This window comes from Pteropus vampyrus, unplaced genomic scaffold (genome assembly GCF_000151845.1).
Source record: "Pteropus vampyrus isolate Shadow unplaced genomic scaffold, Pvam_2.0 Scaffold2, whole genome shotgun sequence".
NCBI classification, from domain to species: Eukaryota; Metazoa; Chordata; class Mammalia; order Chiroptera; family Pteropodidae; genus Pteropus; species Pteropus vampyrus.
This window is the reverse complement of record NW_011888783.1, coordinates 35741819-35754703: the sequence shown is the minus strand read 5'-3', so window position 1 is coordinate 35754703 and position 12885 is coordinate 35741819. Positions and strand designations below refer to the sequence as shown.

At 34.6% G+C, this 12885-nt stretch overlaps 1 protein-coding gene across 1 annotated transcript in view; it reads left to right on the top strand.

The window, feature by feature from the left end:
- Positions 1 to 12885, top strand: part of EPC2 (enhancer of polycomb homolog 2) — a 107027-nt gene that overhangs the window by 37542 nt on the left and 56600 nt on the right. Inside the window, exon 2 of the mRNA XM_011359594.2 lies at positions 1848 to 2007. Within this exon, the coding sequence (XP_011357896.1) occupies positions 1848 to 2007 (160 nt within the window). The remainder of the gene's footprint in view (positions 1 to 1847; positions 2008 to 12885) is intronic.

The following is a 12885-nucleotide window of genomic DNA, read 5'->3' as shown; positions in this document are numbered from 1 at the left end:
CAGCAATACAAGAACATGGTTTTTTCTCTACTAAGGATGGAATAGTCAACATTTGAGTCAGAGTCCTGAAATTTGACTTATATATTTTATCACAACTAAAAGCAAATCACTTGTTTCTTGAATTTCATTTATGTAATGGGATAATATCTCTCCTTATGCCCCAAGATCGTGAGGGGCTGATAAGTATGTGGTTGTGGATGTACTTTGAGAACTGTAAAATGTTATATGACTACAAGGTGGCATTGCATATTGCATCACTTTCTTTGACCAAGAGGGGTGCAGTATCAGCAAAGTCATAGGAAAATATAGGCTTATATAATGCTAGAAGTTGCTCATTCAGGCAAGGCCTGGTTTCTTAGTTTTTTGATGGGTGTGTGTGTGTGAGAGAGAGATCCTCACAATTTCTTAGTTAACTCAGAAGTTTTTACTACTAAAAGATCCTAACTAGATTGATGATAATATATGTATGAGGACATGTATTTAGTGCTCCAAGTTGGTATTCTAGCTTATGAAAACCATATTTCTACCTGGCACTGAAACTGGAGAAACTCTCAGCTGTAAGCCAGCACCCAGCCTCCTGTCCTTTTCCTTAGCTCCTTCCCTTTTATTGGATGTCTCCGGGCTTTTGTCCATTTTGGATATTCTGTTTTCTCTACTTGGCTTGTTTCTTCTTTTGCCTTACGAAATCTCCATTGATCCTAAAAGTCTTAGTTTAGATTTTACTTTTTTTGTTTATCTTTTGCTATCAAGACAAGTGGTTGGAGAAGAGACATGCTTGTCAAGCTCATACATGGTTGCATACTTAGATATCTATCTCTCTTCTATTAGCTAACTTCCTTAATGGTAGAGTCTTTGTCACTCACTCTTATAATTCTCAGTGACAGGACTGGTGTCTGATAGGTGCTCTGTAAGGTGTTGAAAGAATGACTACTGATAAATAATTCTTAATTTATGCGCTGTGGCAGAGCTGTTCTCTTTTAGATGAGGAAATCACAGAAGGCCCCTCCAGATGAGACTTGAAGGACTTTCCAAAGCAATCCACTGGATATTTAGGAACCTTAAAGAGAGGCAGTGTAGCTAGAAGGAAGAATGAGAAGAAAGAGTTAAGAGATAATAAGGTCATGAAGATAGATGTAAGGCCTTATAAGTCATTGAGTGATTTTTTTAACTAATCTAAATGTGAAGGGGATCTACTGGAGAATAACATGATCTAATTTTCCTTCTACAAGGTCAAGCTGGTTTGTTGGGAATCGTCCTTAGTGGGTCAAGAGAGAAAGTATGCATTAAGTGGTGGAGGTAATGAAAAGTTATTAGAATCTGCGTTTATTTTATAGGAACTTTTTGTTTAACTTTGTTTAAAAATATCTCCTGCCATGATAGTAATATAGTTTGTTGAACAACATTTTATCTTTGAATTATCCAGAAATTTTTACTGTCAAAGTTTTAGGTATATAAATGCAGAAGATACTTTAAATCTGTGATAAAAATTGTTTTCTTGTCATTTGCATTTTGTTTGTAATCTAGTATTGGTGGCATACCTCAATTACTTTAGCAAACAAGGGATCAATCTTCTTGTAATTAAGATGTTAAATTCTAGTTTGTGAATATGTATATGTTTAATCTTTAAAAATTCCTATTTATTAAAATTCAAATTAAGGTGATATCAGTATAAATAAGTATCAAAGGGGAGCTATGGCAATGTTTTCTATAGGTCTGTGGCAAAGAAACTACTTGTAATTGATTCTTAAAGCACCTTGCAATTATTAAACAAAGTAAAATTTAAATATAATTATGCATTGAATTAACATTATTAAAACAACTTATGTTGCCTACTTTACATTTTCCAGGAACATCATTTACAACGAGCTATTTCAGCACAGCAAGTGTTTAGAGAAAAGAAAGAGAGCATGGTCATTCCAGTTCCTGAGGCAGAGAGCAACGTCAACTATTACAATCGCTTGTACAAAGGAGAGTTTAAACAGCCAAAACAGTTCATTCATATTCAGCGTAAGTTTGTTAATTCATTGTTTTCTGTTTGTAATTTAAATTTATCAACCAGCGAAAATCCTTTCTCTCTTTTGCCCAAAGAGATTTTAATTTTAAATTCATATACCCTGATTAATAGAAAACGTACAACCTTAAAGAATAAAATCCCTTTGTGCTTACATTTGAACTTAGAGATCATTTTGAATGTTAGTTGCATTTGGATCATTTGATGTTTATAGTTTAGAATTTTGTATAACACTTATACTTTATTATACAGCTAAAAGTTGCTGGATTACCATACCCAAATAAGATTTAGTTTTAAAGGCCCAGTGGCTGTAACGCCAATTAAGTGTGAGTTGTCTGAAAATTTTTAGAATTAGATCCTACCTTCATCTAGTTTATAAAATTCTAATTTCACTTCTTTGGTACTCTCTCTCTTTTTTTTTTTTTCTTCCCATTGTTACTTTTTAAATGATCACCATCTCTTGCCTTAAAACTATTTTAGTAATTTCCTAGCTATTATATTTATTATCCCCCATCTCCTGTTTTTGCCCTCTTCTAATCTTTCCACAAAGTCCACTGGTAGGAGAGTGGTCTTCTTGAAGTGTCAGTCTGATTAAATTATGCTCTGGCTTAAAATTCTGTTATTTATTGTCCACAGGAGAAGTTTTTAGCTAATTCTGCAGAGAGATGCTAGTGGCTTGGTATCTCGTCTGGTAGTGGGTAGTGTTTAAAAAAAAAACAAAAACAAAAACCAAAAAAAACCTACCTTGGGTAGCTTGTTAAAAGAAGAGATTCCAGGTCTCTGCTTCAGGCCTGCCTATCTGAGAATCTCTGGTATGCAGCCTGGTAATGAGTATTTTTTAAAAGTTCCCCAAGTAATTCTGAAACATCTCCAGATTTAGGACTCACTGTAAGATTTGGTTTTTTAATCAATTCTGAGATGCACATTTTTTTCATTTGTCATCTTTGAAATGAGATTGCATCTTAAATTGCTATTGTCCTGGAATGAAGTCTGGTTACTCTAAAGAGAATTTACATTTGTTTCTGCCAGGCATCTGGGGACACTACCAACCTGAGACCATTTTAAGTTCTTTGCTTGTTTTGTTTTGTTTATTTGTTTTTGGACCACAGTGGTAGCTTTAGTTCAGACTGCAGACCTGCTTGGAATTTAGTTCTCAGAGGGAGATTTTTACTCTCCCTTCCACCTAAGGGCAAGTTGAGAAATATAAACTTACTTGCTTTTCCTTTTGGCATGGCCAGTTTATATCTTTACCTTACACTGACATTGTTGTAGGAGTATTCTATCAGACTTCTTGATAGACCCCAGATAAAGCTTTTTTTCTTTCTTTCTTACTCTGTATAAAGTAATGGTGCATGTTGTAGTTGATGTCAGGTTAGATTTGACAGACTTCAGTAAAAGCCGAATTCTTCAGTTTGATTTGTGATTTGTTCCCTGACTATTCTGCTAACTTCATTTCCTGTTGCTTTTCCTCTCACTCTGTACCATAGGGAGCAACTAAAAATTATACACATTTGCTTTGTTTCACATTTCACAATTCCTTGCATGTGCTATTTAAGTCTTCTTTCCCTTCCCATAGCTCATTTAAGACCTAAGCTCCCTTATGAAGCTTATCTTGACCTTTCTCATTCTGTCTCTTCTTTGTATCTCAGTATCTTGTATATCATACCTCTATTAGTGGACTCACCATACAGCTTGCAATTATTTGTAACCATTCTTTCTCCTTTAGACTGTGAGTTCCTTGAGGGCAGGGGACTTTGTTTTATTTTCTCTTTGTATCTTTAAAGTGCATGGCTTATAGAGATACTCAATAAATGGCCTGTTTGTTGACTGATTGAATTGTTTTTAAATGGTTTTTTAAAGGCCCTTAGGTGTCAGAATCATCTTCCAGAAACTCTTCTGAAGCATTCAAGAGAAACATACATGCAAAAATTATTGTCATATGTTTTCTCTGTATTCTTTGACTTCGAATCCCTTTAACTTATTGAATTTGCCTTTGTATCAGGAAGGAGATAGCTGTTCACAAAAATTTCTCAAGCCAAAGTATCTGATTTTTTTGTATATTGAGAACAGTATAGCTGGACAACAGGACCATTTGTAAAAACTATTCTAGGAAACCAAGAACCAAGAAATTAGGTGTAACCCATTTGGGTCAGGCCCATTGAGTACAATAAACATGAATTTTATGTTGTTGTTTTTTTTTTTTCCATTTCATTTTATTCTATTGTAAAAAAATGGAATAAAATTATGTATCTTTTAGTTTGTCAGCATGTAAATTCTATGTACTATACTATATAATATACTATATATGTAATTTGTTCTGCTTTTCTACTTATATTTTAAGTTTCTTAGATTTTTATATAGTCTCTTATTTTCATTTCCAATGTATATTAATTTTTCATGAAATTGATACTCCACAATTTGCTTACCTGTATGCCTATTATGGGCTTTAAGGTTATCTAATAAAATTTTAACTCATGTTATTGAGATTGGTTTTCAAAGAAGGATTTAAAGAAATTTTTTGACATAGCTTCTTTCCAAGCCATTAAATATAAGAAATTTCAGAAAATATTACTCTGTGTTTTTCCTTTTACTCTTTTAATGATAGATTTAAAAGAATCCTGACTTGCCTGGCTAGAAAAAGACATTGTAAAGTTGCCACAGATAGGGTAGCCTAGTTCAGGCCCATCACATTGCTTGCTTGGGCTTTGGCAAAAACATTTTTATTGTTCTCTCTGCTCTTCGTGCCTTCCAGGCCATATCCACACTGCCACTATTGTGATTATTACCCATCTAGAATTTTTCAAAGACTCTCTGTTGCCTGTAAGATAAAATTTTAACACTTTTGTATAATGTTTAGGCTCTCCTTTGTGCCAATCCATCCACGGTTTCATGCATGTTCTTCTGCTATGACACCAACCTTATTGAAATGAACTGTTGGAGGGTCTGGTTCCTACTCTTGACTGTAAGGCCCTCAGGAACAGAAGCTCCATCTCATTCACCATACAGCCTCTACAGTTTCAACATATTCCCCTCCCCCTCAATTTCTGTAACTCTTCACATTTTCAGCTGCAGTAACAAGCTTCTTGCATCTCTCTGACTTACACCTGTTTCCACATGCCTCCATGCTTCCACATAGCCCTTTACTTCTTCACTTATTAAAATATAACTTGTTCTCCATGTCTGGGACACCTTTAGGAGCCTTTTCCTGACCCCTATAAGCCCTTGGCACTGTTTACCTCAAGCTCTCTTGTATCATGTGCACACCCTTGATGTGGCATAGACCACTTTCAGTTTTGATTGTTTGGCCTTTTGCCTCATTAGGCATAATGCTCATTGAGAGCAGGGGCATTTTTTTCTTTTAATTTCACTGCCTAGGATTATCATTATTTGCTATTGAGTTTTATGAGTTCCTTAATATATTTTGGATACTGGCATAGAACCTAGCATGTGGTTAAGTATGTAATTAAATATTTGCTGAATACATAAATGAATGAGTGAATGGATAATTGAAGATAAAAATATATACATTGTGATATTTTTCAGACAAGGTAGGACTCAAAATTGTACACAGAATCAAATGTAATAAAATTATTGGTGTATAAAATGAAATTGAGAGACTCACTCTGTGGATCCAAGTTAGAAATTAAAAATTAGCTCTGTTATTCACCAAAACGTCGTTTTAGGGAAAAAGTTTCCACCAAAAGGGAGTTGGGAGTGGAATGATACCAGTTTTGGTATGGATGTGAGATAAACCTTGTTCCTTCCTGTCCCTTTCAGTACTAGTTTTCCATAGTCACTCATATTGTTATTTTGGGGAACTTATTTAATCACAGCACATTGGGGTAGTCTTACCAGGTTGGAAGCATCTTGGAAGCAAATAGTTTTTGATGATCCAAGATACTCAAACTTTCTCATTTAGGCTAATTCTACACACTGATTAATTGTGCGACACATATAGAAAATGCTGCCTCCATTTTACCTACTGTTATAACAAATTTACTTTGGGTATCTCAATTCAGATTTTATAATTCTTTAATTCCTTTTGGAGTTTAAAACTTGATCAAATTCAGGATCCAAACTTTTCTTCTTAAAGAAATGACTGTTTACATTGCAATAAGTTTTTTATTTTGACCTCCTGTGACTCCTTTGATATAATATTTTACAGTTCACATTAAGTATTTCAGAATTTTAGAACATAAAAGAACTTGAGATAAATTGTTTCATGAGTATTCCGAAGTTAATTTGTGTCTAATTTTGAACTCAGATGGTTCTTGGAAACAGGACTCCTTTTCATGTTTTGAGAGGAAGCTTCACTTTCCCTTCTCACTGCATTACACCTACAAACAAATCAGTGGACCATCTCACCTGCTTCTTGGCTATAAGAAAAGAGAATTCAGGAGAAAGGATAAGTGGGAATAGCACCCTCTTACTTGTTAGGGAGAGAAAGCCACTCTAAGGAAATTAAATTCTGCTCTTTGTATCTGCAGCCAAGATCATAAGCCCTAAAAAAGTGCCTGTCTGTGTGTGTACGCTACTGTACAACTCAGTACACTTGAAGCTGGCTCCTTCTATGTCCAGCAAAACTGACTAGTCAGTCTACACTGGGAAAAGAAGAAAATTTTCATTCAGTGTAAAGTGGACCTGTATAGACCTCTAGGTTTTCAGCAAGAGTGAGACAGATGCTGACCTAACATCCAACTTCAGTCTCATTTTCCTTGGAATGTCCTTTGCTTTCTCCTCATTAAACAAAAATGATGATAATTGACCCTTCGCCCTGGCAGGACAAGCATGTTTTGATTGGAAAGAATTGGTAAAGATTCCAAATGAGCATTGTTTTATTTATACAGCAAAACTTCTTGGTGAAAAGGATGCATTTTAGGAGAATATCAGTTTCTTATATATTAAGAAATCAAATCAAGCATTAATCTCACGAAATGATATCACATACTTAAAATAAATAGTTGAAAAACAGTGTCACAGCTACAAAAGCAGATTAGATTTGTGGAGACATACTCTAAGTGAAGCTAGATCCCAGGTTGGAGTGATTAGAGGGGTGATAACAAACAATGAGCAAGGTCTGGCACTGAGAGCAACCCACATTCAGATCAGATGGCTTTAAAAATCTTCCTTTCTTCTCAAGATTGGGCTGAGCCTCCTGTCCTTGAGTGTGGGCACTAGAGCTGTGAGTGTGGGCACTAGGGCTAAAATGGTAGACCAGTATCTGGGTAGCTACAAATCCAGGAAGGAGGAAGAGCCCCAGAACTCTTAAAATACTAAATATTAAAGTAATGCCAGGTGTTCGGGTGAAACGCAAAATACTCATTTGGCAGTCTGGAATAGATGAAAGAGAAGTCTGAGTACAAGGAGAGTGCCCCTTGGGCCTCTATGCATTTATTTATGTCCACTATTTTAAAAAAAAAATTGAGATGACTATGAATGAAATGCAGCACAATAGATTAAAGACCATGGTTAAAGAAATTAGGGAGAAAATAAAAACACTATAGTAAGAGGTAATTTTGATACATAGCAGTAAGTACATACTTTAGGCATGATGTAATTAATAGACAAAGCAAAAAAGATTGGTTTTAAGGTGCCTATTTTAGTGTATGTTTTCTGGCACTGAAATATTTAGAACCCTCCCCTGGGGCCACACGAAGAATATACTGTGATGTATCCCAGCAGCACACCTGCTTGTACTAATAGGCATTACCAGAAAAAGGCCTTCAGCATTCACCTAGCAACTAGATTCTTCACTGACACCACACTGCCCTGAGAGTTGGCACTTTTCAGCCTCGTGTCTAGTCTCCTAAGATTAAATTTCTTTCTTATCATACCCCAGTAATATAATTTCTTTGGCTGCCTACCTATAAAAATATTTTGTCATGCTTATTTCATGAAAATTTTAATAGAAGACTGGACTTTTTTTTCTACAGTAATGGGTAAAAGGCATAATAAAATTGTTAACATTTACCGATTGCTTAGGTCCTATTAGTGTTTTACATATTTTAAGTCAGTTACTCTTCAAAGGAACTTTATCAGGCAGCTAATATTTTTACCCCATAAAGATAATGCAGCTAGCAAATGAAAGAGTCAGAATTCAAACCCAGGCCATCTGGCTCTAGAAGGTACCTGTTTAACTGTGTTATACTGCTTCTCAGTCATAGCTCATTATTATAAGATGCAAATACTGATACACATTAAACAGAAATCCATTACCATTCAAATGTGGTTGATAAGAGAATCAACAATTGTGAGTAAAGGATTCTTCTTTTTTTTGATGGATAAATTGCAGGATGAATTGTAGGGTAGATGCTAGGTTTTCTGCCGATAGAAAAGGGAGTTCTGGATGTGAAAGACAGATGCAAACACCTGCTATAACATTGTTCTGATTTGGCCTGGCAGGATCGATTAATGAATAGAAGAGTAGTTTGCATAGGAATGAGAGAAGGTGCCAGCAAGAGGGAAAAGCTTTAAGAAAAGGGAATCATAAAAGTAATAAAAACATATTTTGCAATTTTGCTTAGGATAGTAAGGAGCTCCAGTGAAAGGGGGTGAATTTTAGTATTTGGAAGGCCTAAGATCTAATTATTTAAAGCCTTTTAAGTTTTACCAATCAAAGATGTTGGGGGAGAAAGCCACTAGGCAAACAATATGGGCTGAGTCTTTAAAAAAAAAACTCCCACTCCAGTACATTGCACACATGTGCGCAGGTGTGTACACGCACATACATACATACATACATACATACATACATACATGTACAATAATGGAGGGATCAGCTAAGACCTTTGGGCTCTAGGAACTAACTGAGCAGAGCTATAGAATCTCTTCTAGTGCCTCTGGATGTCCTGGCTTTCTCCAAGTCCAGTCGATATTGGAAGACATTCTTCCCACCTTAATAGAGGAAGGCCCAAGTTAGCAAGAGGCTGTATGGCAGTTACTGCTTTCTAAAACCTCTAAGCACTGTGCTTGGCAAACAATAAAGTTTGCTTTGGGTGGACTAAATTGGACTACATAGGTCTTTGGTCAAGTTTCAAAAAGCGTATCATAGTTGACAGTACCTCACATGGTTTGTTCAGAGGAGACTAAAATAGATAATAGAAGTGATGTAAAAAATGAAAGAATAAAAAAGTGGCCTTTATGATGATGTTTTTTAAATGTTGCTCACTATCCCTGTTATCACCCCTTTAATCACCCAAACTGAGATCTAGCTTCACCTAGAATATGCTCTCCACAAATCTAAATACAAGCTGCTTTTGTATTTGTAACACTTTTTCTAGTATTTAAAATATGATATTTTCGTAATTGTTTTCTCACTGACGTTCTTCAGTAAAGTCAGAATAATCAAAAATATAGGTATATAAGATATCCTCCCACCATGGAGGTTAAGTAAAGCCACCCACCCCCCGCTTCCTAAATTGGACCTTGTTCAAAAATAGTTGTTTCTCATCACTGAGTTAAGAATCTCCTTTGCTTCTCTGATTAAAAAAAAGAAAAGAGGGTATGGGGTGGGGGGATTGGAGAAATTGAGGTTTATTCTCTACAGTGAAAAGTAAAATGCTCATTGCAGAAAAAAGTTAATTTTATTGCACAGATAACTAACAGATAAAAGTTGTATTTTCTTCCCTTTTACCCCACATTTGCATTATATTTTATGTTTACGTGTGTATTTGTGACTTTTACTTTTTTTACTTATAGTAATAGAGTAAGCATTTTTTTGGTCATTAAATAACTAATTTTGAAAACTATAAAATATTAAAAGAAAATTTATATCTTTTAGTAGTCAACAGGAATCCGTAAGAAAGCAATCTAGTACCGAAGGTATTTTTTTGTTTACATTTTAATTAAAGAGTTTTAGACCCAGGTTATATGTGGATTTGTTATATTAGTAAAATATGAGTTTGTATATTAGTAAATATTGGTAAATTAGTAATCTGCATTAGTAAAATATAATTTGCATTTCAAAGAAAAATAGGATTTTAGGCTTTTTTAAAAAGTTTATTTTTGTTTTTTGAGAGCTAGTGTGCAACGAACTCTTTAGATAAAGCCTTATTTGACTTAGAGACATTTACAATCTTGTTATCTAATCCAGCTACATAATCTTTTTGGGATATAAAGTTTGTAGGATGCCAATACTTATGTTCTTTAAGGGGATATTTATGACTTTAGTTTTCTGGAGGAAATAACCCTCTATAAGAATTTTTCCCCTTTTTCCCTCATAAAGAGTATTAAGAAACAAAATTTATATAACCTGATATTAATGAGACATTCCAGCTCTGGTACTTATTTTAGTTATTAACTGTGTTAATTTTGGTCAAGGTATCTGGTTCATCTAGAGTTTTAGATACTTATATTGAGGGAGGGAAAAATAATGCCTACTTCATATGATTGTATGAAAAATAAAATGAAATAATTTTAGAATAGCCACTGTTACTTGACACATGTTAATTTTTACCTCCTACCAGCATCTAACCTGGTGCCACAAAACCACAACAACATCTACAAAATTCTGGGCAAGAGCCAATGAGGTCTAGATTTAGAGAACCGTATTTTGAGCAGATTTAGGCAGGTTTTTTGTAACTGACTGGAAGAGAAAAGTGAAAAAAGAACAATTAAACATAACTAATTATCTATCTGTGGAATGTGGAAATGAAATATGTTTAGATGTGGTTCCATAATATCTCATAATTAATACATATTGAGTGTTTATCGTGAACCAAATATTGTTAGTAGTCTGTATGTTTTACCTTATTTCATACCCATGAAAACTGTATGAGATAGGTAAAATTATTTCCGTCATTTTGTAGAGGTCATAGTGGTCTGTTGTAAATACAGACAAGTTTAGGAGCATGCTCCCAAAACCTTGTAACTAGGAAGCCAGAATTTGAGGTAGGCAGTCAGATTCCAGAATTCATCCCCACTCCCACCCCGCTGCCCCATGTTTTATTGAGATGTAATTGATATACAGAATAATAATGATTTGACTTAACATATGTTGCGAGATGATTACCACAGTATGTTTCATCCATCACCTCATACAGTTAGTTACCCAAAGAAAAAGAAAAAAGAATTTTTTTTTCTTGTCATGAGAACTCTTTAAGATTTACTCTCTTAACCTTCATATATCATGTAGAAAGTAGTATTAAGTATAGACATCATGGTACACATTTCATCCTAGTACTTACTTATCTTATAGCTGGAAGTTTGTACTGTTTGACTACATTTTCATCTGGTTCGCCCCTCCCTTCACCTGATCTTTTCTATGAGTTTTTGTTTTGGAGTTTTTTTTAGTGGTAATGGCTTATTTTGAGATTCCACATGTAAGCGAGATCGTATAGTATCTGTCAGACTTAATTCACTTAGCGTAATCCATGTCACAAATGACAGGGGTTTCTTCTTTTTAATGACTAAATAATTGTGTGTGTGTGTGTGTGTGTGTGTGTGTGTGTGTGTGTGTGTGTGTGTGTGTGTGTGACAACTTTGCCCCTTCATCTGTCAATGGACACTTGGGTTGTTTCCATTCTTGGCTGTTGTAAATATGGCTGCTATGAACAGGGGAGTGCAGATATCTCTTCAAGATAGTATTTTGTTTCCTTCGGATTTATTCTCAGAAGTAGAATTGCTGAATCATGTGGTAATTCTAGTTTTAGTTTTGAGTAGCCTCCATTCTGTTTTCCATAGTGGCCGTACCAGTTTACATTCTCACCATCAGTACACAAGAGTTCCCTTTTCTCCGTTTTCTCGCTATCATCTATTATCCCTCGTCTTTTTGATGCTGGCCATTCTGTTGTAGGTGACATCTCATTGTGGTTTTTATTAGAATTTCCCTAATTAGTGATATTGAGCATTTACTCATGGACCTATTGGCCATTTGTGTATCTTCCTTAGGTAAGTGTCTATTCAGGTCCTTTGCCCATTTTTTAATTGGATTAATCATTTGTTTTTTTTAAGATAGTTCTAAATTTACAAAAAAAAATGAGCAGATGGTATAGAAAGTTCCCATATGTTACTCCCTACACACACACATACACACCTCACACATTTTTCACTGTTTGTACAGTTTTATGGACTTAAAAAAATTCATATTATGGATCCACCATTACATTATCCTACAGAATACTTTTACCACCCTAAAAACTCTCTCTATTTCACCTATTCATCCCTTCAAATCCCTGGCAACCCTGATCTTTTGCCTTTTCCAAAATATCATATAGGTAGAATTATACAGTACTTAGAGTTTTCAGACTGGCTTCTTTCACTTAGCAATATGCATTTAAGGATCTTCTATGTCTTCGGTGGCTTGATAGCTCATTTCTTTTTATTATCGAATAATATTCCATTGTGCGGATATACCACAGTTTGTTCATTCATCTATTGAAGGACATTTTGTTGGTTGCTTCCAATTTTAGATGATTGTGAAAAAAAAAACTGCTCTGAATATTCTTCTACAGGTTGGACTTAAATTTTCAAGGATTGATTGCTATTTGTATATCTTCCTTGATGAGGTATTTGTTTTCTTAATGTTGAGTTTTAAGTGTTCTTTGTATATTTTGGATACAAGTCCTTCATCAGATATGTGTTTTAAAAATATTTTCTCCCAGTCTGTGCCTTGGCTTTTCATTCTTTTCATAATGTCTTTCATATAGCAGAAGTTTTTAATTTTAAGTCTAACTTAATTTTTTTCTTACATGGATTGTGCTTCTAAAATCTCATCGCCAAAAGTAAGATCATCTAGATTTTCTCCAGTTACTTTCTAGTAGTTTTATAGATTGTGTTTTACATTTAGGTCTGTGATCCATTTTGACTTAATTTTTGTGAAAGATAAAATGTGTATACCTAGATTCAGTTTTTTATATATGAATGTCCAGTTGTTC